Below are 24696 nucleotides of genomic sequence, written 5' to 3' on the forward strand. Positions count from 1 at the left end.
AGGAGGCATCGGCTGTGGAGGGACCCTACAGTGCCCAGTCAGGTGCAATAACCCAATCTGCCTCCGGAGGGCAGGAAGAGGAGAGAAGAGAAGAGGAAGTGGCTATCATCCCAGCTCCGGTGGAGAGGAAGGGATCCTGACCCTGCTGTGCCCCACTGCCCCCAGCCGGCCCCTCGCTCTGGGGACCAACCTCCCCACACACCCTATTGTCCTTGGCCGGCTCCTTGCTCGGGGGACTACCCCCTCTGTGTTCCATTGCCCCGACTGGCTGCTTGCTCCCGGGGGGCACCCCATAGAGAACAGAGGCCTGGTGAGCTCAGCCTCCCTGCACCAGCCTCTACAGTACTTGTATGAGGTGAATTGAAATACTATTTATTTTGTTTATCTTCTTTGCAGTGCAAATATTTGTAATAAAAAATATAAAGTGAGCACTGTACACTTTTTATTGTGTTGTAATTGAAATCAATCTTTGAAAATGTACAAAACATCCTAAAATATTAAATAGAATACCACTTATTTAAACAGTGCTATTAAAACTGATTAATTGCAATAAAATTTGTTTAATAGCTTGACAGCCCTAATTTAAAGATAGCCCAGAAGAGGCTGAGAACAGAATCCAGAAGGTGGGCTGAAGAGTAACCCAAAAGGGGCAGAAGAATTGTTTGTCTGACCTTCTGGTTGGACCTTTGCTATCCAAGAGCGAGACTGAACTTTAAGTGTGACCAGGCCGTAGCACCAGGTTGCTTGAAGAATATGACCGCTGCAAAACAGATCAGCCAACAAAAGGAAGCGCGGGACTGGAAGAACCACTGCGATGTTATGTACTGACATGAGGAGGAGCTCTGACAGCAACTTTCACCCAACAACAGTCTTGCACAGTGAGTGTCTGTCAGAGATATGAGCCTTTCCAAGACAAAAAGGCATCTGGGATGCCCATTGTTAACTGGAATTGCTACCTGGCAAAAGGGACAATACTTAAAGCCATGTAGTTTAATCCGTACTGACAAGAACATCCTGATCAGAGGTTCAGGGGGAGGGAGGGAGGGAATCAAAATAAGGAAGGTAAACATTTCCAAAATCAAGTAACTATCCTAGCACTAATATAAATATATATACACAATTATCTATAAAGATTATGAAAAAGGTTGCATTGAGACCTGGACACTGAGGAGCTCCATTTTGCAGTTATGGATGGTGAGAAGGAACTGAGCGGCAGAGGGACCCACTCTGCCCTTCGTGTCCTTGGTACAAGGACACTTAAGGTGCACGTGTAGCCCCAAAGGACAGTGCTGGCCAAAAAAGACTCCAGTCCAAGCACATGCTCAGCAAGCAGAATATATAAATATGGAGAACTCAAATAGCCTATGTTTAGTTTCTTGTAGGCAGTGTATTTATTGCACCTCACATGTTAAGACAGTTAAAGAAGAATTTTCTACTCAAATTCTCACATTACCCATCAGAAATTCTAATCTAGAAATACTACAGAAGTAGACAGAAATCAGTTTGAGAAGGTTATTTAGAAAGGGGTAGTTTAAAAAAAGCCTAATTACTAATGACATAGCAAATTCTAGCCTGCAAACCCTCCATCATGTCCTTTCTAAATAGATACAACGAAAAATTCTATTTTTTTTTAAAACACAAACCTGGAGTTTTCCAATACTTCAAAATTATACAGCTGTTCCTACTCTTTAAAAATACTGTAATATTTAATGAACTGTGCACTCGAGTCTTATTTGCCATCCCGCTGAACACAAGTCAATTTAGAAAAATGGTATCGCTATGTTCAATTTAGGAAGGAAACTGATTGGATAGAAAAAGTATTTGTATTCCAGGAGGAAATGAATAGATTCCAATGCATCACTTATCTTGCTCCACTTGTCTGCTAGAAGGAAGTAATTTCTAGTCTCTCTCTGAAATCCATTGATCCTTATAAGGTAACAGGTTAGTCACAAAGCTTTTAACAAAATAAATGGCTTGCTTACATAAGTCCTGTGAAATGAAAACATGCCCAGAGGAATTTCACCAGAATCTAAAGCCAACAGATTTTTACTACTGAAGTAGAACACAAAAAGCATTTTTGTGCTACAGCAATATAGCTCAAGAACTGTTCACAAGTCATAAACATTTATGTTGTAATTAGAGAGGGGGAAATGACAGATTCTTTTTTGAAGATCTTCTCCTTCTCCCTTCCCACTTTACCTGTTCTTTTCCTCAAGTTCTTTATTTGCTTTCCTCTTGAATTTGGGTAACAGCTGCTGAAGAAGGTCCTTCACTGCATCTCGCTCCTTCACTGCTGTGCTTTCATTAGAGAAGTGGAAGTTGGTTGTGTCCCCTGCATGCAGTACCAGCTGTAGCTGAATTTTAGCCTTTCCTTCCGGACTGATTTTCTGGCCTAGAATATATAAAGAACAGCAATTAGTGATACAAGTACATTTATGTAACAAACTTTCTCCACAGATCATTCATTTATATGCCGTTGTCGGTATCATCCCATTAAATCCTGATATCCCACATTGGTGGTATTATAGCACATTTCTTCCAGCCCTGGAAGAGAAGCATGCAGCTGCCTCTACAAATTAGCTTTAAAAGCTGCATCTCACTTTTCCCCACTGCAACCAAAGACATCCTGGCCCAGATCCTGAGCTGCAGCAGAGTACTCCTTGGCCACCTTTATGTTCCACCTTTGCTAGTTTTCTAGCAAAACTCAGAGCAGCCCTCAGAGTTTCTGTTCCCTCCAAGTTGCAGGACCTAGCAATGGCCCCATGGTGCTGCTTAGAACAGCTGGAGATCACTAAGGCATAAGGATACCTGAGCCCTTCCTCCTTTCCCATAGCCACAGAGAAAAAGGAGATACAGGACCAACTAGGGGAGATCGACACCACCCATAGTGAATATCTACCCGCTTCTACATTGAGGCATTATCTTATTTGCATTGCTTCCCTAAAACCCGCAAAAACTGCCCTACCACACCTCAAGATCTGAGCCCCTTTCTCCAATATAACCCCACTGTATACCAGATTTTAATCTAGATTTTCAAAGATGAGAGGCTAGTATAATGAACCATCAGACCACATAACTCTACCAAACTTTAATCAATTTATTGTGAGCTGGGTTTTATAGAATAGACTGTGGCAGAGCTAGATGCACATCCTAATTAGCCGAAAATGGGTTAGATAGTTCCCTCTTGGGCCCCATAAATCCTGTATCCTCCAAAACAAGACATATGGCCTAGTGATTTTCCATTAGGCTACAATACATATTTCTGCTTCCAAGCGATTGCAGAGATTAACAAATTGGAAAAATGAAAAAAAAAAATTAAGAAATTTGGGGTCTATATTAAAAACACCTGAAAATTTTTTGAATTGCAGAATCTTCTATGCCTGTAATTTACTCCTGGTTCCACTCATGCTTGCCAGAAAGAATAATCTAATGAAATGCCCAAATTGGCCAAATACATGTGAAATAAGGTTTGAGTTTTATTTAAATATTTACTGATAATTTGCATACAAGAGCAATAGATAAAATAGAAAGTGCTTTCACTTACATTTTATATCTGCATACATATGGCTGACTGTAAATCGGTCTTTGCCTTCAGGTGCCCATGCTATCCTTTCAGCCATAAGGTAGAGAGCCCCATCCTGTTTCTTTTGACGCACCTTCTTTACTATCAGTAACACTTCCTCAGATGATGTTGCCATGATGGCTATAAGGTGCTATTAAAAGCACATGGTACTGTTAGTTACTTAATTCAATAGCAATTAGTACAGTATTTCCATTGACCGATTTTTTCCCCCAGTATTCCAACTTGTTTCAAAGCATTAAGACTTGCATTTTCACTTCAATACTTACATTCTGTAAACTAACAGCAGCATACAGTCACTGTCCAAGCCTTATGAGACACACTCTGAGCTTCACTTTATACATGCAGTCAAACATTTTCGGATTAAATACAATAATCACATACAAATATAATAATCCACAGCCATATTATACCTAGATTTCTTTTCCAATCCTCCTTGTGCTCCAGCTACACATACATTTCATCTAATTCCTATATTTTCTATTTCTCTTTTATGTTTCTTTACTGGTTTGTCCAGTTGTGAAGAGGGCTTATACCTCAGAGAGCATGTACATTCCAAATCCCCTGTGGCATTTCATAATGCTTTCCTTCTGTGATAGGAACTCTATAGGTTAAAACTATTTGGAAGGGGAGAGGGACGAAAGTATCGTAGACTTACACGTTCTTGCAACTGTGTACCTCCCAAGTAAAAAAGATGAACCAGTTACTTTCCCCTTCCTTCAGCACGATCCACTGATTACCATGCAAGACTTGAATGAGACTTCAGACACAATCATAATTTTAACTGGCCTATTTATTTTGTTCCAAAAATACTCAGGATCTAATCTTGCAACAACAGAAAAGAATGTTTCAGAGCAGCAGCCGTGTTAGTCTGTATTCGCAAAAAGAAAAGGAGTACTTGTGGCACCTTAGAGACTAACAAATTTATTTGAGCATAAGCTTTCGTGAGCTTCAGCTCACTTTATCGGATGCAGTGCTTAAAAGCTCACGAAAGCTTATGCTCAAATAAATTTATTAGTCTCTAAGGTGCCACAAGTACTCCTTTTCTTTTTGCAGAAAAGAATGAGAGTTTTGTCAGTGACTTCAATAAGATCTTTTGTAATTGGGAGGAAGGATAATGGGAGTGCCAATATCTTTTTTCCTTTATAGTTTTCCCAATCTTAAATTTCTCAAGAGAACAGATAAACAGTAACATACAAATTTTACTGTATTCCATCACTACACATTTCACTCCTATCAGAATGACATGAAGTTTCCTTCAGTACTATATCCTTTACATATTTTATTCCCATCCTACTCCTGCAGTTTTATTTGCCATGTACCTTACTGCCCCCTCCTCACTTTGCTACGAGTGTATTAAGTAGTTTTAGAAATCCTTTCAATACTTTGAATATGTACATGTACATTTGCTTATTTTAATTGCCAAGATCTACATCAATACTTTAAAAGAACATCTGTACCATATTTTACCACGTATTAATAGGCATCAGAAACCAATATACATATCCATTTATACTTACGTATGGATATGTTTTTAAACTGGATTTTAAATACTGTACAATGTTGAAAATAAAAATCCAATTGTTTTAAATTTGAACATCTATATAGATAATTAGTAATGACCAGCGCTCTGCTCAGTGAAAATCTTATAAGCTGAGCAATCAGACAAGTATATTAAGTACAATATTTATGAGAGAAGATGTTGAGTAGAAGATGTATCTGCACGTAGGCTTTGGTCCAGAACCAGATCAACAGTTTTGCTATTGACTTCAATGCTGCAGTATTGGGCGCTTATATGATTTCTGCCTGTTTGTGACAAAACTGTGGTTATCACTAGAATACTTAGTATTTAGGGTGCTATAGCTAGAGAAGTTCTGGTAATACTTTGCTTCAGAGGCAAAATGAGACATGTATGAAGCCAGTATTTCAAGAGAGCACCCAGGATATTCTGTGCCATTTCCCCTTCCCCCCAATACCACTATTCTTTCCTGGTATTATTTAGGACACCCATCTCCTTTAAGATTTAAAACCTTCCCAGCTCTGGCTCTGCAGCCTCCCACAGGATTCTTACCCTTGCTGGAAGTAAGAGATTTGGCCATAGAATGAGAACTTCAATGTTTTCTCAATAGTGTAGATTTTAACAATTTTCTCACTTGTTATTTTTAAATTATATACCCCACGTTTACTACAGTTGAAAGAGGGCACAACTGCACTAAAGGCGATGGACTTCAAATCACACTGAATTGAGATGAATTAAAGGCATTTTCATGCTTAGGCTTAGCCTATTGTGCAGTTATACTTTCTCAGCTAGGTAATGTTTCCTCTATAAACAACTGATTTTCCAAATGAGAAAAAAATATCAGCTGTTCCTAATTTATCTAACAAAGACAATATTTCTGGCACTGTACTTTGCAGTGTGCAGCTTCTGAATGCATAATATCCCACAAGTAGCTTGTTCCATTGTCTGGGAAACTGAATGCACTAAATCAGTGCTCTTCTGTTCTTTTTTGGTCATTGCTACTTCTTTTGCTTTCATGCCTCTGTAATAACTGCACTTTAAAGATGACAGCTCTGACATAACTCTGTCTGCAAACTACTTGCAAGCAGCAAACATTATCCAAGATAGGGGGAAAAAAACCCTGGAGTCCTCTTTAAACAGTGCATTAAGAATCAAAATATTTCCCTAATCAGGGTTTAAAAAAATACTATACACCTACAACCTAACAAGACGAAATGGCTCCACCAGTTCGGTTCTGAGGTATTACTAAAATAGAAATCCAAATGCTTCTCCTCTAATTGCTGGTGGGAAAACTCTCTTTTGTATCATCTCTAGATAATAAGTGTCTTCTCCACCATTTAAAACTTTCTAGCTGCTGTGAGGGAGGAAAAGTTTCCCAATACTCTACCCCCCCCCCCAACTCCCTTTTTTGGGGCACTTTCTCTTGAATGTCTGCAGCAGCACTGTGAAAGTGACATGACTCATGACAATATCACTGCTGCTCCCAGGGGTCTGAACTACAGTTGTCAAGCTGACAAGTTTTGTTAATTTTAATCTACTGGTTTTTTTAGCAAAACTATAAATTAGCAGTAAAGGCATTGGAGTTGTCTAGTTGAAACTCAGAAAGATGGCTCTTTGTCAGTTTACACTTGCTTCAAATTTGAAAGATTACCTTTGCAACCCTGAAGGATAGAAACCCAGTTTTATTTAAAAGCTTTAATTCTGCAGAAATTGATAGTTAAGAGACCCCCACTCAAGACCGGTAAGTGGACTTTACATGCCAAGTACTAAGCAATATGAAAAGACAACTTGTTAGACACAGGTTTTCGCTGCTTTGCATAGACATGTATCTCTGATAGTAACTTATCTATGAAACATGAGGTTATGTTGTTGAACATTTGTGTTCTGCAACAGGGCCTTTGAAATAATAAAATAGGTAATATTTTCACAAAGCATGTAGATAAATCAGTGGTTCCAACTTGTGGGTAGGACTCCATGGAGGAGGCACAAAACTTCTCCCAGGACTGACACTTTCAGCTGTACATGACTACTGACACCACTCATCCTGCAGCATAAGTGGTGTGTTAAAAAAATGAAAACAAAGGAAGACTGAGCTGCAAGGGTTGTTTATTTCCCAGCCCATTTCTGAATATTCCCCATGAAATTGGGAAAGGGGGGGGGTAAATGCAGCATGGGAAGAGTCCAGCAAAAATTGGACCGCAGTAGTGGGGAAAAGGATCTTCAACATACCCACTTTCATTTCCCTAGTTGGTGGATTAAGTCAGGCAGAGACAAGCTAGCAGCTACTTTTAAGCCACCTGCCTGGCTTCTTTGTTTCTCTTTAATTAGCTCTCCCCTACCATTCCTTTTCTCTGCTCCTTCTAGAGTAGCCAAGTAACATAGTGGCACCAGGGGATCTTGCCTATTCCCCTCCCACATGGATTGCTTTGGCAAGTGAGATTTGAAGAGAGGCCTCCAGTACCCCTGCTAATAGTCCTGATTTGGCTGAGACAAAAATGGGTTTTGAAATGGTCCTAGGCTTCTATGACAGGTGGACAAGAAAGGGAGCTCATCTGTCATTTTACTGTAAGGAAGGGTAGAGCACAACAAGTTGTTCTTATTAGGCAAGCAAGGCAACAAGCTGAAGAACCCTGGAACTTATGTTTTGGCCTGTCTACACAATAAGTCTGAACCCCTGGCATGGTTAGAAGCTTCTGTGGTCTAATGTAGTAAAAATTTTAGTTGCAGTTAGACTAGAAGAAACAACACATTATTTGCTTAAGTGAGAGAGAAAACTAAGATGTGAATGCGTGTCAGATGCCACCACTTTTTAAATCGGTGGAATTTTCTTTTAGATTTTGGAAAAGGGAGAGTGGTGCTATCATTTCTTTGCCTTTAAATTACTTTGTATATAGGCCTAATGGCTGTAATCTCCAGCTAAATTTCCCAATATCAAACCTCTGAATCTTGAAGTTTCATTTCAACTACAGTTTCAAGGTCACAAGTAAAAGGAATACCGTAGTTTCCTGCCCTCTTTGGTACTTCTCGCTATCTTGGATTTTATGGCAAGACAGTAATGCTGAACAATAGACAATTACTGGTGACATTTCCATCTCTCTCCTTCCTTAACCTTTTGTTCCAGTTTTATCCCTCCCTTTCCCAAGTTTCAGTGTCTCATGTATACACCAAACAGAAAAAGATCACCCAATCTGTTGATGCCATCTGTGCTTCTGCACAGGGGTGCTTTTATCAGCAGAAACAGCACAGAGCACGGAGTGGTGACCAGGGTCAACTGGGCTAGCAGCAGCACACGGAGACGTGAGCAGACCCACCTCAGTCAAAACACGTGGCAACAGGGTCTCAAATGGGAGGCTGATTCTTTTAAGGAAAAGAAAATGTAGGGAGGGAGGAGGTAAGCCTCACAACTATTTACAGAACTATAACCTAAACCTTGATCCTACGAGCTGCTCCACACAAGCAGACGTTCACACCCACATGGGGTTCTGCAGAGGCGCAGAAGTCCACCTGCATAAAGCAGCTTGCGTGATCAAGGTATATACTTTAGGGAAGCACAGCATGATTATCTGAGCTGGGTTGCAACCAGACCATCAGGCATCAAGTCCTGATCATTACACAATGGCATTTTTTTATCTTTAACAAACACACGAGCAGGACCTTGGTTTTACCTCATTTGGAAGGGCACAGGGTCAGCAGGGCAACATTCCCACACGTTACACACTGCTGGATCAGTCCCACCTCAGAGAGAGGAACATGTTCCTGCCACCACGCGCCCCTGGGTCCTCTCCCGCCCAGCTTGCCCTGTCATTCCCTCAACCCGGCTGCACGCCCTCCCCCACGTCCGAGCACACCTCGTGTGTCAATAAATCCGCCTCTTCCCCCGGCCGCATCCCGCTCAGCGGTAGCCCCCAGGGCAGGACAAGCCGAGCCGCCCTCGCCCGGCGATAGCTGGGGAGCCCGGAGCAGCGGGGGCCGGAGGCGGCCGGAACGCGTTGTGCTCTCGGGCTGTCAACGCCGGCTCGCAAGTGCCTCGCTCCCCGCCAGGAGCCAGCACAGGGACCCCGGCCCGGCCCATCCCCTCCCGCACAGACACGAGCCCCCGCCTGGGGAGCAGCCCCGCTGTCCCAGCCCGCCCGGGAGACTCCGCCGAGCCCCTGGACACCGTCCAGACTCCTACCGTGCGGGCGGCTGCTCAGGCCCCAGGCCGCCGCCGCTGGCTGTTGCTGCCGCCGGGTGCGGGCGCGGCGGGATGAGAGGGCGGGTGGCGCTGGGCACTGACTCCAGCCGCTGCCGGTGCCGCTACTCGGGGGGTCTCGCCGCCTCCTCTTCCATGGGGCGGCCAAACTGGTCAGCAAGGGCACGTGACCGGAACTAGCTAAAGTCCCGCGACGCACAGAGGGAGACCGGGTCACGTGACGGGGGAGACTGGTGTCGCCATGACACCTCCCGGTCACATGACAGGTTCTCCCCGCCACCATCACAATCCTGCATCACGTGATGGTTTCTCCCTTCCCCCTCCCGTCGCCATGACAGTGCGCGGGAGGGGGTGGTGACCAGGTACCAACAACGCGGCTGCCACCGTCCGATCCCTCCCATCCCGGTCACCCGGCCCCGAAGAGCGAGGAGTCCGGCTCCGTCCCTTTCGTTCCGCCTGTTCGGTCCTGTCTGTTCCGCTCCGGGGTACCGCGGCGCTGAGGGGGGGCGGGGACTTCCCTAGGCAACCGCCCGAGGGGGGAGGGGTGAAAAGAGCGTAACCGTCACGTGACGGGCGGGGGAGAAGTTGTGTGCGCGTGACGCACTTTTTTGCGGGCGCGCGCGCGCGAGCTGACGTGTTTCAGGTAGGCTGGGGAAGGATCGCGTGCCGTGGGGGCGGGGCCGGAGAAAGCAGCTGACGGGGCTGGCCAGGTTGGAGTTCGGTGGGTGAGTGTCCGCGCGGGGAGCTGGGCCAGGGTCTGGGCAGCAGCAGCGCTGGGGCCCAAGCATCGTGCAGTGGGTGGGTCCCATCCGTTTCCTGCCTCCCGCTGGCCCGGTGCCGCGGTGTGACTGGCGCCCAGCTGCTCTGCCTAGGCAGTGCTGGCTCTCGCAGGGGCTGTCGTGCTCCCCGGCTCCCTCCCCTGGCTGCCACAGCGAGCACTGCACCGCCAGCAACCCCCAGAGGGCGAGAGCCACCCTCTGCAAACTGACAGGTTTCAGAGTAACAGCCGTGTTAGTCTGTCTTCGCAAAAAGAAAAGGAGGACTTGTGGCACCTTAGAGACTAACCAATTTATTTGAGCATGAGCTTTCGTGAGCTAAAGCTCACTTCATCAGATGCATACCGTGGAAACTGCAGAAGACATTATATACACACAGAGACCATGAAACAATACCTCCTCCCACCCCACTCTCCTGCTGGTAATAGCTTATCTAAAGTGTTCATCAGGTTGGGCCATTTCCAGCACAAATCCAGGTTTTCTCACCCTCCGCCCCCCTCCCCCCCACACAAACTCATTCTCCTGCTGGTAATAGCCCATCCAAAGTGACCACTCTCTTCACAATGTGTGTGATAATCAAGGTGGGCCATTTCCTGCACAAATCCAGGTTCTCTCACCCCCCTCCAAAAACCACACACGCAAACTCACTTATTAGCAGGAGAGTGAGTTTGTGTGTGTGGTTTTTGGAGGGGGGTGAGGGAGTGAGAAAACCTGGATTTGTGCTGGAAATGGCCCAACTTGATGATCACTTTAGATAAGCTATTACCAGCAGGACAGTGGGGTGGGAGGAGGTATTGTTTCATGGTCTCTGTGTGTATATAAAGTCTGCTGCAGTTTCCACGGTATGTATCCGATGAAGTGAGCTGTAGCTCACGAAAGCTTATGCTCAAATAAATTGGTTAGTCTCTAAGGTGCCACAAGTACTCCTTTCCCTCTGCAAACTGGGAGCCTGCACGTTGAAATAACTTCTCGGTTTCGCGTCCTGGCGGCTCCGTGTTGTCATCGCTAGTATGAGTGGCAGCCGGGAGAGTCTCCCCAACCAGGTCCTGGCCCTGTTGACCAAAGTGTTTGCAATCTGAGCTTAAAAGTGAACGTACACGTGGGTGAAACGTACGCGCGGGGAAGAAGATGACCCTGATGGACCTGAGTCTGCAGGCAGACAGCGCTAGTGGCACTGCTACTCCTTGGGAAAGCCAGGGGCTGACTCTGGTATTTAGCTTCCTGTGGCAGCAATGAAGGAACATGTCACTTTCAGGCAACAGCTTGAGGAAACTGTGGGTGGTAGACATGAGTACTGGAGGGAAGAGGGAAGAGGATCTACAAAAAAAGTTGGGGAGCTCCCCACCCATTCCTCAGAAGAGCCTGAAGGAGGGGAGGAATGGCAAAGCCCCTTCCAACAGTTGTCAAAAGCCTGTGGCAGAGGGGAGAAAAAGATCCTTTTCTAGGCTTGGGTGGTGTGATTTGTACAAGGGTACACTCCCTGAACCGTATTTGGGGAAGTGTGGATTCAATCTGCTACTGTATGTACTAGAGTGGGATTAGAGTATTTTGTTTATTAGGCCAAATCTCCCCTAAAACATGTGAACAGCATCAAATATCTTAGTCTGTAACCACTAGAGATGCTCCCGTCCATATCCTGGAACGGACTTAAGAATTCCAGAAGTCCCAGTGTTACTTTGTTGTCAGCAAATATCTTTGAAACTCGCTGTCAAAGTATGTGTCTTATCCTTCTAGTGACTGGTCCTCAGTAAATAAGTCTGCTGCTACTGCCAGTTAAGTGGTAGAAGTCTGTGCTGTGGAGCTAAAAATGCGCGCCTCCCTTCCCCCCGACCCTAATGATATGTAGAGTGGTCAGTATAAAAAAAATATGGTATGTTGTTTTTGTTTTGATAAAGCTTGTGAGGAAACTGCCAATTTTGTATTCAGTGCAAGGTTTGGATGATGTGCAGGAAATAATGCATGGGGCCCCACCCTGATGGTGAAGATAAAAATATTGAATAGCTATCCCATTCAGTGCATGAATGATGGGTCCTGTGGAAACTGTTGTGCACATGCACTATGATACACCCTAACGACGTACAAGGAGGCTGAATTAAGGTTGAATGGACTACCTTGGTTTTGGTATTGTTTAACTTTTGAGTGCTTGATATTGTAACATTCATATTTTAACAACATATTTTACATGTAATATCAATTTTAAGTGTGGCAATGCAGTGATTTACACTGGTTTAACCAGATTGATCTTCAAAATTGATTTTTAGCTCAATCAATGCAGTTTGAGTCTATGGGCTGGGCTTAGATTGCACAGGAGACTGTAAACCCATCAGATATTTACCTTTAGGAATAATCAAATTGTAGCTCATCCAACAGACTAACATTTCCAGTGTAAGTTCATAGACAAAACAAACTAGGGCCCTGCCCTTGTAGTCGGATCCATGTAGGAGGATCCTTATGCTTGTATGGGTCCAGTTGCAGGATCAAGCCTGCAGCCTGTTAGATCCCCCCCCCCCCCCCGCCTTTTTTATCTTTATGAGCAGTCTTAAGTCTTTGTCCCCATTAAAAAGGGTTTCCCTGTATAGCTATACCAGCTAATCCTCCTTGTGTAGGCAAAGTTTATACCAGCAAAAGATTTCTTTTGTCAGTATGGCTTATACCAGTTCTCTGAACAAAATAAACTGTATATACTGTATATAATAAACTGCTATACTCGTGTTTGCTATCAGGCTATATTAGGTTAGGGGTGTTTCCCCTCTCCCCCTCCATCCCATTTTCCTAAGTGACATAGTTATGTGAGCAAACTTTTAACTTTAGACTAGTTCTTAAAGAACAAAGGTGGGGCTAGAAAGCAAATTGTAACAGCTCAAGAAAGGGATTATATTCTTAAATTTAACTTCTGCAGGTACAGCTAGAAGCTGAAGTAAATAATGCACCAATGATTGAGTATTGCCAGGCTTTCTTAACTCAATGACATCTGTGCCAATGATACCAGAATCTTACAGCCATGTATTGGCAGAACTTGAGTGTTTGGATCCATTGCTTTCTGCACTCAGGTTGGATTCTAGCCGTCTGAAGGTAAGTTTGGTTCTTGCTTGTTGCATTTTTTGCTTTGTTGCTTCTTGTTTTTCAGACACAGAAGTCAATATTTTTGTCATGCTACTGCTTGGTGAATGACTGCATAAAATTGCTTTGATTTGTATAGCTCTAGAAGCTATTATGCAATTTGCAGATTATGACTTGGTGTTTGCTACTTAAAGCTTGGGTCCAGTTTTATTACTGTCAGCTGCATGGTCGAGAACAGTGGCTTCTTGGAAGAACAGTTAAGAGCAGTGTAGAGCAAACAAAGATGGATCTTCTCTTGTCTGTAATGAAATAAATAGAAAAATCTTGCATGTATCTTTAAAAATGTTGCTTGCCCATTCTTAAAGTCAGAGTAATTTGCTGTTTAATTCTGTTTTTGAAGCAAATTACGAATATAAGGTACTTTGAGAATAGATTAGTCAGTTCCAGGAAAAATGCAATATTTACCCCCAAAGCCTCTAAGTGCATAGTCACTTAATTTGAATTAAAACATTTGTATTATGATTTAAGGTTTATTTTTTGGTCAGCCCATGAAATCGGATGTTTGGTTAAACTTTAAGTGGATGATACCTTATTCCGATGTACAACTTCATAGCAAACTGTTCTACGCTTTGATCTGTGCTTATTGGGTATGATGGCAGATCCATCAAAAGAAAATAAGTTTTGCCCTTGTTTAAAAAATATCGTCTAACAAGGTTTAAAGTGCTCAAACAGCTTATGAAAAAACCTGAATTTGTCTTTTTCTGTGTCCTTTATCACTAAATATATTTGCAGGAAAACAGTCTTCAAGAGCTTGTTTGCTTTTGCTGTTGACTCCGCTCTTTGAATGCATTGGTTTCACTTCTCTGACAACCTGGCCTTGCTGTTGCATACCTTGAGGGGGGAAGGGAGGGGGAGATGAGCGGCAGGCATAGAATAGGTTCATTGTCAAAGCTTTTGTTTTTAACAAATAAAGGACAAATGAGATGCCATTATCAGGGAATTTATGTTTAAGTAGCTACAGTGTCCTGTGTCATAATTTTTTCAGTGCACATGTATAGCTGTGTCTCGGAAATGGCTGGCTCTGGGCAGTTCAGGAGGGGGATTAAACCTGATTCAAAAAGATGGTTGGAAACAGAGGCTGTTCCTCACTCATAAGGTAAGGTTAGAATTGTGCAAAAACCTCAGGAAGGGCAATATTTCAATTACAGAAGTGGGGAAATGGTATATTCATATTAAAGTCCCAGGAATGTACAGCCTGTTGAATTATCCAAATAAGCTGAATTTTTTCACTACTTGTGTTTGAAGAGAGAGATGATTGTTTGCAAAAATAGCGCTTTGCAAAGTGTGGGGGTTTGAAGGAAGAGTAGCCTGAAAGGGTGCATAGTCTGCTCAGTTGTTCTCCAGACTCATAGCTTTCCTTTTTTAAACACGTCTCTCTCTCTCTCTCTCTCTCTCTTATGTTCAAAAGAAAATCTTCAAATCTTATGTGAAGTCAGCATAACCAGTTTGGAGATATCTACCTAAATTTGCAGTGAACCTGAAACAATAACTCTAGCTGTGAATTGCCTCAGTCATTTCAATGGGTGTTAACTCAAACGCCAATGATGATTCTCTATATATTAACACTGTTAGCTATTACTAAGGCTGCGAGTTTGTCACGGAAGTCACAGATTCTGTGACTTCTGCAGTGGCTGGTGTGGCTGGCTCCGGGGCTGCCTGATCAGCTCAGGCAGCCCCTGGACCAGTTGCACCAGCCCCTGCTGGGGCAGTCTCAGGCCACTGCCCCCGCAGCAGAAGGATTTTGGATGGCGAGCTTAGGGCTGGGGCTAGAGGTGCGGGAGGGGCAGCGCTTATCTTGTGGGGGGCTCCCCAGAAATGGTAACATGTCCCTCCCTCTCAGCTCCTCACTCTACTTGCTGCCTCCGCCCGCAGGCACTGCCCCTGCAGCTCCCATTGGCTGCTGTTCCTGGCCAATGGGAGCTGCAGAGCTGGCAGCGCGCAGAGCTAGGAACTTAGGGAGGGACATGTCGCTGCATCCCAGAAGCTGGGTAGGGAGCCTGCCAGCACCAGTGGGGGTCCCGGGCCCGCCAGCACTCGCGGCACCCCCCGGACCACTCCCCCAGCATGTGCAATTGCGACGCTCCCTTGACCGCTCCCCCCTGTAGCACCCATGGCACTCTCAATATTTAGACAGGGGTATAGTACAAGTCATGAACAGGTCACGGGCAGTGAATTTTTGTTTACTGCCCCTGACCTATCCATGACTTTTAGTAAAAATACCCGTGACTAAAACCGTGCTCAACGCTATTACCGTGCTCAACGCACGTAAGACTGGAATAGATCTTCAGAATATACTTCCTTTCTTGTGTTCCCCAAAGTTGGTGGCATATGTAAAGGACTAACTTGGGCTGGAGGAGGTGTTGAAGATATATAAATTAGGATTTTTAAAGGATTGTTGGCTTTTAACAACACGTGGCAGGATTGGAGGCAGAGAATGATGGATTTAATTTTCCTGTGCGGAGGAAGGGGGATCAGCTTTCAAAAAGCTGAGACTGTGTTTTGCAATCTCTGCATTATTAGTATATCAAATGGTCTGTTTCATTTTTCACTGTTGTGGGGGGGATGATGGATGAATAAAGGTTTTGTTTATTTACAAGTCTTGATTTCTAAAAAAGTACAGAATTAAAACTGCTTTGATGCTGGTGATGGGATCAGTAAAGGTCCTTGTCAACCAAATGATTTGGAGGCACCTCTATTACAAAAATTTCTGTTGTGTTGGTCTTCTTGTAAATGTATCTCCTTTCACTTGTCCAAGTGCTAACACCGTGCTTGCCTTGAGACAGACATGATTGGCAGCATTTTTTTAGATATGATTATGCCTTTATTGGTATCCTTGTGTACTTGTGTATGCCAGGATTTCCCCCTTATTTGGTTACTTTTCAAAACTTTACCTTTAAACTTGAGTTGTGTACAATTATTTAAAAATATAACCACAGATTTCCAGTTGGCTCAAGGGCCACATGAAAGCTCCCCTTTGTTACTTGAAGCACAGAGTGAAGAGGATGCTATCTAATACAAATGGTATACTTAACTTCCATGTGCAGGAGACTGTCTTTTTCACTGGGCCAAAATAGGCTGTCAGTTGGACTCAGTTACACTGACGATTGGTAATTCGTTATGAAGCCTTTTGCGTTGAGTTCATCAGTTTAGAATCCAATACAGATCAGTCGTGATCAGAGATCTTTACAGTCTAACAATAGTTGGTGAATTGAAACCACAAACTCATTTTGGTTCCTTGTGCATTGCTGTTTGTATTCTGAAAACAACCCTCGTCACTGGCAGAATTGAATGGGTTTGGAAACTGAACCCTTGTCACTCATGGAGCTGGTTCCTTTAGTCCAGATTTTAAGACGTTGCGTAGACTATGTCAGATGAAATAATTTTCATTGCTACTACCTATGTTCTTCTTCAATGGATAAACATAAGGCTTCAGTCTCCAGGACTGTCAGTTGGACGTTTTTCACAACCAGTAAGTTCCACTTAAAAAAAAAAAAAAAAGTGAAGAGAAGGCAAAGGATCCGAGAGCACTCAAAGCAGCTATGAAGACTGACTTTCATCTCTTGTAGTTCTCAGGTAGAGGATAAGAACTGTCTATAACTAAATGTAGTAATGAGAACTAACTTTACTACTGCACTTGGAACTATATTCACTTCATCACTTGACTGGTCTTTCTTGCATCAGGAAGGTGCCATTTCCCGGGTTGCCTGTTGTTTACATGATGAAGATTATGTTGCTGTTGCCACCAGGTGAGAAATTCGATTTAATTAATTTTTCCCTTCCTGCCCCAAGGCTATAAAGCATCTTCTCTGCTGGAGTGTATTCCACAGTAGCCATGTTGGTCAATTTCCCTGTTAGCTAAGGCCTGAGACATTTCAGTGGCACGGTGAAAGTGTGTTTGCTGACCTGATAAAGTGAAATGGGTAGCTAAAACATTTATACGTTGAAATTCCAGTTAGTTACATTTATTTAGTTCACAACAGACACCTTTATTGGCAGTTTCAGAACAGAGGCCCAGGTTTGAGTGAGCAACCCTCCAGGTCAGGGCTGATGTACGTTGGTAGGTTGGTGTGTGGAAGCTTGTATCTTTGGATAAATGTAGCACTTTATTTTTCAGAATGGTCAACCTCGTAATTTTCATATGTACAGCATTCAAACACAGCATTATTATATCAAAATGTATTCTTTGCTTGCCTCTTTCTGCAAGCAGCACTTCTTTACTACTAGTATAAATGATAGTCACTTTCAAAAGATCAGTTCTCTTAAAAATGTTAATCTCCTAACTGTTACAGTCAAGGCCTTGTAGTTGTCTGGGAACTCAATCAGGAGCGTCGTGGAAAGCCAGAGCGGATTTATGTTTCCACTGAGCACAAAGGCAAAAAAGTCACATCTCTTTGTTGGGATACAGCCGCACTTCGAGTTTTTGTAGGAGATCATGTGGGAAAAGTGTCTGCTATCAAGATTAATACATCCAAACAAGGGAAGGTAAAATGTTACCCATTTTCTTTACAATGAGAGGAGATTCCAACAGACAGACACACAGATTCAATGTGTCCATGTTTGTTTGTAAAATCAGGGTGGGGGAAAGAATTCACTAGCAAATTAAGTTCTGCTCGTTTTAGTGACTAGACAGGAGTGATGAACTAGATACTGGTATAAATGTTTGCTTCAATTCTTGACTGTATATGTAGCTAATCCAGCAAGTGGCAATATAATGTAAATATTCTAAAATACATTAGCATTCAATTTGGAGGTACGATTTACCACTTTTAACAGACATTGAGTTCAGGGTGGATTTTTTGCACAGTGATGCAACTCCTTTTTAGAAGTCTGAGCTTAAATCCATAATTTCTGTCTTGGCGGTTACGTCAAATAGTCTTAAGTAATCAAAAGATGGATGCACCACTTATTATGGTACTTCTGCTTAATTGTAGAATGAGTCCATCACTGTACAGGATGATATTAAGTAATTGTCTACACTTACAGCGGCATATAGAATACAGGCACAGCACGCCCAGCTAGCACAGGTATAAATAGCAGTGTAGACATGTCTTAGGTGAGTAGAGTGCCCTCCATTGCTAAACACATGAGTATATATTTTACGTAGCTCTCTACATGTTCAAGCATTGCCTCCTATGTCTACACTGCTGTTTTTAACAGTGTAGTGTCAGAGTCCATTCCCTGCCACGGGGAAAGACTCTGCAATGGAGAAAGGCTCTGGTATGGGGGAGGCAGCAGGGAAACTCCTCCCCTCCCCCCCCGCCCGAGACTTTCCTTGCTGTCGCCCCGCCAGAACTTCTGACTGTCATGTCTTGCTACACACTTCAGTGACAAGTGTGCACGCAGCCTTCTTTCACTGCAGCATGTAGTTACATGCATAGTGCCTGTAGACAAGGCAAAAAACAGTTTGTCACAGTCCTGGCTAAGCTTCTCCCACTGGATGCTTGGCAGACAGCTGTGTTTGTACCCACATGCTGGATCCATGTGCTGCTAAGCTCCTCTGGATAGGCTTCTGGTTTCTCGGGCACACTTCCCAGGCATAAACTCTCTGATGACACTTATGGGGAATGGGACCTTGTGATTGAGCAGTCTTGGTTTCCAGGATCAGTGCTAACCCCCCAAACCCTCCAGTCTCCCCAATAGCTTAAGCACACCTTCCCCAGAGCTCCATTCTCATGTATGTTGTGGTTCATAGTTTAATCCATTTGGGACATGTGAAGTTAAAGGAGGTAACGCACAAGGACTTTCTAAACTAGTCATGCTTTATTCAGAAATCACAATAGATAAACAGATATAGGCAAAATTAAATACCTTTATGCAATTCCCTCCCCGAGTGCCCATGCTGAGAGGTGTTTGGATTTTGGTTAGTGTATTCAGGGTCCCAGGACCTTCCTCTCCTTCCTTCCTCCTGATCCATCTAGCCACCTTGTTCTGTGCACTGAGAGAGCTACTCGGAGTACACTGTGTCCATTTATAACTTTCCAGTTCCTCTGCCATGTTACTCTCCTAGTCAGCCTCAAAGCTTCCTTCAGGTGATCAAGATCCACCGTCAGGTGTGCTGTTGCTTGGTTACTGCCTGTCTGATGTCCAGACTGAAAACACTAGTTTCTTGCAACACAGCCTCCCCATATGGGTAACTGTTATGGCCAAGGTACACCTGTTAAAATGTTAATGACTCTTGATGTTCCTATCATAGCTGTCTAGTTAAGGTCTGTGCCATGTATAATACAGTCCCTATTATCAAATGGCTGATTCAGTATACACTGAGACTTTCCATGGTATAGCAATTTCATAATATGAACCAGAATTCATAAGTTTTACATAAGGAAAGTCCCAAATCATGTCACAGCTCCACAGTTAAACATGTTACCAAAACAATTGCAAAAAAGAGCAAAAGTGGAACTGAAATTTGTAGTAAAGTGGAAGTTCGGGTTTTGAGGTTCATATCATGGCAGATCTGAACAATACATTTAGCATTAAATCTGCAAAGAACTTTTAGAAAACTGGCCTCTATCTTTTTTGCTTTTTTATAATTTGGGCTTCAGATTTGTCAGGGCATTTTATATAAAAAATCATGGAGCAGTTGCTAAGCCTGTGATTTTTACTAATTTTATTATGACTGCTCTGTGATTCTTGATAAAATGTGCCCTGACAAATGAGGGGGCACCGACCAGCTGCAGCAACACCCTTTGCTCTGACACCACAACCCTAATCCTAGCCTGGGAAGGGAGGGGGCTTCAGAGCAAGCCCAACCTGCACTCACCTCGAGCACAGGGAGCAGTAGAGCCTGCATCCTGTGGGGCTGGTCCCAACTCCCCACTCTGGGCATTGCAACAGGGCATGCAGGATTGCAGCACTGCTCAGATTTGACCCAGCTGCCTCTTCGTTGTGATAGAGGGGCAGGCCAAACCTGAGTGGTGCTGCAGTCCCATACACCTGGTTGCAACACACACAGCGGGGAGCTGGTCCCAGGCCTGCAGGACAGGAGCTGATGGTGTGAGGTGAGTGAGTCATGGACGAAAAAAGTTACGGATAAGTGGGAAGATCATGCTATTGTGACTCTTCTTTCCTGCCATGACAAATCTATAACCTTATTTATAATGTATAAAATATAGACTGTAAGAAGGCCTGAAAGCCTTTGTATTAAAGAAAAAAATCTGCTTGTTTTATTTTAGAAATATCAAGTAAGTCAACTCTATTCTTCCCTGGTTTTTCCTGGGTAAAATGTCTCCGGAATATATAATGTGTGCACTAAACCCTCAGTTGAAGGGATTGGACTGTTGAAACTCTGACGTACTTTCTCCACAGTGTTAATTGGCCATTGAAGCTAAATAATACCGAAAGCTTTAATAGTCAGGCTATGGAACAATTAGAGAATTGTAACGAACTTTTCACTTGTGCGCCTCCTGGTTCAGCTGCATCAGTGTCATCACGAGTGAGAGCCCAGGTGTGTGCTACTTGTTGTATGGCCCACAGTCAATGCAAGTCATCTATGTGAGAATTATTTAGTAAATGGTATTTAGACAACATGCCGCAGAGTAACGATGAAACTTGCTGGCATTTGTAGGTCGATTAAATGTGAAGCTAAGTTACCTTAGTAAATAAGGGAGACTATTGCAGGCTTAAAAGAAAATGTGCATTACATGGGTAATGACACATTTATGTAGAAAGAGAACTTACTAAAAAAAAAAAGTCAGAGAGGACTATGATGTACAACAATGAATATAGTACAAGTATACATTGATGGGGAGAAAAATTACAAGACACTATAAACAAGGCCCCCATCTTGCAAGCACATATGTGAATAACTGTATGTGTGTGGATCAGAGGTTGGCAAACTGTGGTCCGCGGGACCATCCTGCCTGGCCCCTTAGCTCCCGGCCGGAGAGGTTAGTCCCCGGCCCCTCCCCTGCTGTCCCCACTCCCCCACAGTCTCATCGTGATGTGTCGCCAACGCTCTGGCTCGCCGCTCCTGCTGGGCAGCGTGGGCGGTGTGGCTGGCTCCGGCATGGTAAGGGGGCGGAGGGTCCCGGGAGGCAGACAGGGAGCAGGGGGCGGTTGGATGGGGGTGGAGGTTCGGGGGGGCAGTCAGGGAATGGGAGGGGGGAGCTGGTTAGGGCATGGGAGTCCCAGGGGGCCTGTCAGGGGGCAGGGGTGTGGATAGGGGTCTGGGCAGTCAAGGGACAAGGAGCAGGTGGGGCAGTCAGGAGACAGGGAACAGGGGGGTTGGATGGGGCGGTTAGGGGATGGGGAACAGGGCGGGTTGCATAGGCGTGGGAGTCCCAGGGAGCCTGTTAGGGGTCGGGGGTGTGGATAGGGGTCGGGGCAGTCATGGGACAAGGAGAGGGCTGGGTTGGATAGGGGGTGGAGTCCCGGGGGGGACAGTTCGGGGCGGGGGTCCCGGGAGGGGGCGGTCAGGGGACAAGGAGCGGGGCGGTTGGATGGGTTGGGGATTCTGAGGGGGGTAGTCAGAGGGCGGGAAGCAGGAGGGGGAAGATAGGGGGCGGGGCCAGGCTGTTCGTGGGGGCACTACCTTCCCTACCCGGCCCTTCATATAGTTTTGCAACCCCGATGTGGCCCTCGGGCCAAAAAGTTTGTGGATAGTCCATTGAAATCTGTAGGGCTATTCACTCACATAAACATTCTCAAATCCAGGGTCTTATTTGTAGGGGGAAAGTAATGGTGTACGTTATTGGACACAGGACAGAGTTAAATTAATGTGAACAACCACAAACAGTTTGAAGTTTGCCGTTTTCTGACCTTTGAGTGCAGCAGTTTGCAATTTTTTCTTAATGTCGTTTTTATAGAACATTATCAACATTGACCTAAACCCAGTATATGTTGTTTTTTGTTTGTTCCTTTAGGCAGCTGCTGCTTTTGTGATGTTTCCAGTTCAGATTATAACCACTGTTGACTCCCGTGTAGTTCAGCTTGATTATTTGGATGGAAGACTGCTTATTTCTTCACTTACTCGCTCCTACTTGTGTGATACTGAGAGGTAAGTTATACACTAACTGCAAAAGTATCAAGACATCTCTTAAAGCTGGAAACTGATTCAAATGGATCAGCTGAAAGATCATTCTTTAGCATTTACATTTATTATTTGTAAATTTCATCACTCAACATTGTTACCATTTAGCTGGTCATACATACTCATCACTGAAGAAACTTACTGACATATTGTAGACCAGATATTACCCCTTAGCAGTATTATCTTAACAGTATTAACTTACTTCTTGGTTTTGCTTCTGATTTTAGGGGTTGGGTTTCATGGTTTTAAAATGAATGAAAACTTTAATTTACAGCTCTTCAGAACAGTATTTAGTGTCTACACTGCACATGCAGTTTAACGGACACAGTTAAACTTCGAGTTAAGCAGAGACAGCAAGGAAGATACCGGCCCTGCTGTGTAGACCCTAGTTAGATAGACCCAATTGGCTAGGCAAATATCATAGAAATTACTTTGATTGCTAAAGCAAAATAAGTAGTAAAAATTAATGCAGAAAGCATGCAATGTCTTCGTAAAGTACAAATTTAAAAATAATGGAAAACTGACTTGTATCAAGCAAACAGGTTTCTTTTTGGTTAAACTGCAACTATCTCATCACTCTATACTTTGAATTATAATGGTGAGATTTTTTGGTTTAACTTACTGGTCATCAGGAAGTTTAGACTTGAAATTAGATGAAGGTTTCTAACCAACAGAGGAGTGAAGTTCTGGAACAGCCTTCCAAGGGAAGCAGTGGGAGGCAAAAGACCTATCTGGCTTCAAGACTAAGCTTGATAAGTTTATGGAAGGGGTGATGTGATGGGATAGCCTAATTTTGGCAATTCATTGATCTTCAACTATTAGCGGTAGATATGCCCAATGGCCTGTGGATGGGATGTTAGATGCGGTGGGATCTGAGTTACTACAGAGAATTCTTTCCTGGGTGGCTGGCTGGTGAGTCTTGCCCACATGCTCAGGGTTTAGCTGATAGCCATATTTGGGGTCAGGAAGGAATTTTCCTCCAGGGCAGACTGGCAGAGGCCTGGGGGTTTTTCGCCTTCCTGTGCAGTGTGGGGCACGGGTCACTTGCTGGAGGATTCTCTGCACCTCCAAGTCTTTAAACCACAATTTGAGGACTTCAATAGCTCTGACGTAGGTTAGAGGTTTGTTATAGGAGTGGGTGGGTGAGATTCTGTGGCTTGCGCTGTGCAGGAGGTTAGACTAAATGATCGTAATGGTCCCTTCTGACCTTAAAGTCTATGATTCTATTCAATAAACTTTACCATATCAAATACAAACTAAAATATTTTGGAAGCTTACGGTTATGAATGTTCCTTTGGTGGATACAGTCCTCCAAGAAAATGTTAAAACAGCCTGTTTTCTATATTGTCTAAATATATATTTTCCCCCACTAGAGAAAAATTCTGGAAAATTGGTAACAAAGAAAGAGATGGAGAATACGGCGCCTGTTTTTTCCCAGTTGGAAAGAGTTGTGGGAGCCAGCAGCCATTAATATATTGTGCACGTCCTGGGTCAAGGATGTGGGAGGCGAACTTTGAAGGGGAGGTGCTAAGTACCCATCAATTCAAACAGCTGCTCTCATCTCCTCCTCTCCCCGTTATTACTCTAAGGTAGTGGTATTGATGGTGGTTAGTGATAAATTGGGTTATGCTTTCATCCCGTGACTCTTTCTGTGAAAGCTACTCTCTGAAAGTCACAAAATACAATAATAAAAAGTCAAGTCATGAACAAACACTTCCACTTGTCATGCAGCCTAAAGTTTTCATTTTGCAGCTCTCAGAAATATTTGTTCAGCTGTTCTTTATAGCATCCACTCGCCCACACGCTTGCATCCAAAAGTTTTCTTCTAAAAGGAAAAAAAAAATTTAATGACAAAAGATCATGCTTAAGTAGTGACTAATGCAATGGTTGCCATTTCAATTAGAAGTGGTCAATTTTTATTACATCGAGTTGGTAGGAGCTCTGTGCATGAGTGGTTTAAGAACTGATTTCTTTGTTTTGTAGTCAATTCTGGCTTCCAATTAAATGTAGCTGTAGCAAGTTATAGTCATATTTGATTAGAGAAGTGAATTCATACTTTGACTCTTGGGTTATATTTTCCATAGCAGAGATGCAGTTTAAAGTAATAAATCTACAGTGTTGCCTTTGGATGCTCTAAAATTATTATTACTAAACATAGAGCTGTTAATGCACTTCTGTTTGGTAACATGTTTGACTCTTTTTGGAATGGGTTAGGTTGGGGTAAGGGTCATAGCTTTATCAGAAATACTTCCAGTGTACTTTATGCCTATGGAAAATATAACTACATAATTATTTCATAGAATAATTAATTTTTTTCTATATTCGTATTTTTAAATGTTTTTGGTGGGAAAAACTTTTAAACAAACTGATCTCTGACCTTTACTGTAAATTATCTTAAGAGTTAAGGCAACCAGAGGTCTTGGACTCTTGTAAATTTCTATTTCCTGTTCTGAAGTATCAGTCCTTTTGTAAAAAGAAAAG

The 24696-nt window shown here is 43.5% G+C and overlaps 2 protein-coding genes across 13 annotated transcripts in view; one reads left to right on the forward strand and one right to left on the reverse strand.

Annotated features, from left to right (window-relative positions):
• GTF2H1 (general transcription factor IIH subunit 1) overlaps positions 1-9545 on the reverse strand; it is a 36266-nt gene extending 26721 nt beyond the window's left edge. The window contains exons 1-3 of the mRNA XM_048855907.2: positions 9274-9545; positions 3545-3713; positions 2200-2392 (exon numbers count right to left, since the gene is read on the reverse strand). Of these exons, the coding sequence (XP_048711864.1) occupies positions 2200-2392; positions 3545-3698 (347 nt within the window). The 5' untranslated portion in view covers positions 3699-3713; positions 9274-9545. The remainder of the gene's footprint in view (positions 1-2199; positions 2393-3544; positions 3714-9273) is intronic.
• A 28-nt stretch (positions 9546-9573) lies between these two features.
• The window catches only part of HPS5 (HPS5 biogenesis of lysosomal organelles complex 2 subunit 2), a 43211-nt gene continuing 28088 nt past the window's right edge, over positions 9574-24696 (forward strand). For 2 of the 12 annotated variants that reach the window (XM_048855889.2, XM_048855898.2), the window contains exons 1-7: positions 9646-9776; positions 12967-13139; positions 14173-14283; positions 16869-16933; positions 17477-17669; positions 22049-22182; positions 23589-23804. In XM_048855889.2, coding sequence (XP_048711846.2) covers positions 13032-13139; positions 14173-14283; positions 16869-16933; positions 17477-17669; positions 22049-22182; positions 23589-23804 — 827 coding nt within the window. In that variant the 5' untranslated portion in view covers positions 9646-9776; positions 12967-13031. Of the gene's footprint in view, positions 9777-9868; positions 10017-11955; positions 12189-12221; positions 13140-14172; positions 14284-16868; positions 16934-17476; positions 17670-20519; positions 20632-22048; positions 22183-23588; positions 23805-24696 lie in introns of those variants that run through there. The other 10 variants (XM_048855897.2, XM_048855896.2, XM_075129345.1 and 7 more) reach the window with 10 other exon arrangements.

Source organism: Caretta caretta, chromosome 6 (assembly GCF_965140235.1).
Source record: "Caretta caretta isolate rCarCar2 chromosome 6, rCarCar1.hap1, whole genome shotgun sequence".
NCBI classification, from domain to species: domain Eukaryota; kingdom Metazoa; phylum Chordata; order Testudines; family Cheloniidae; genus Caretta; species Caretta caretta.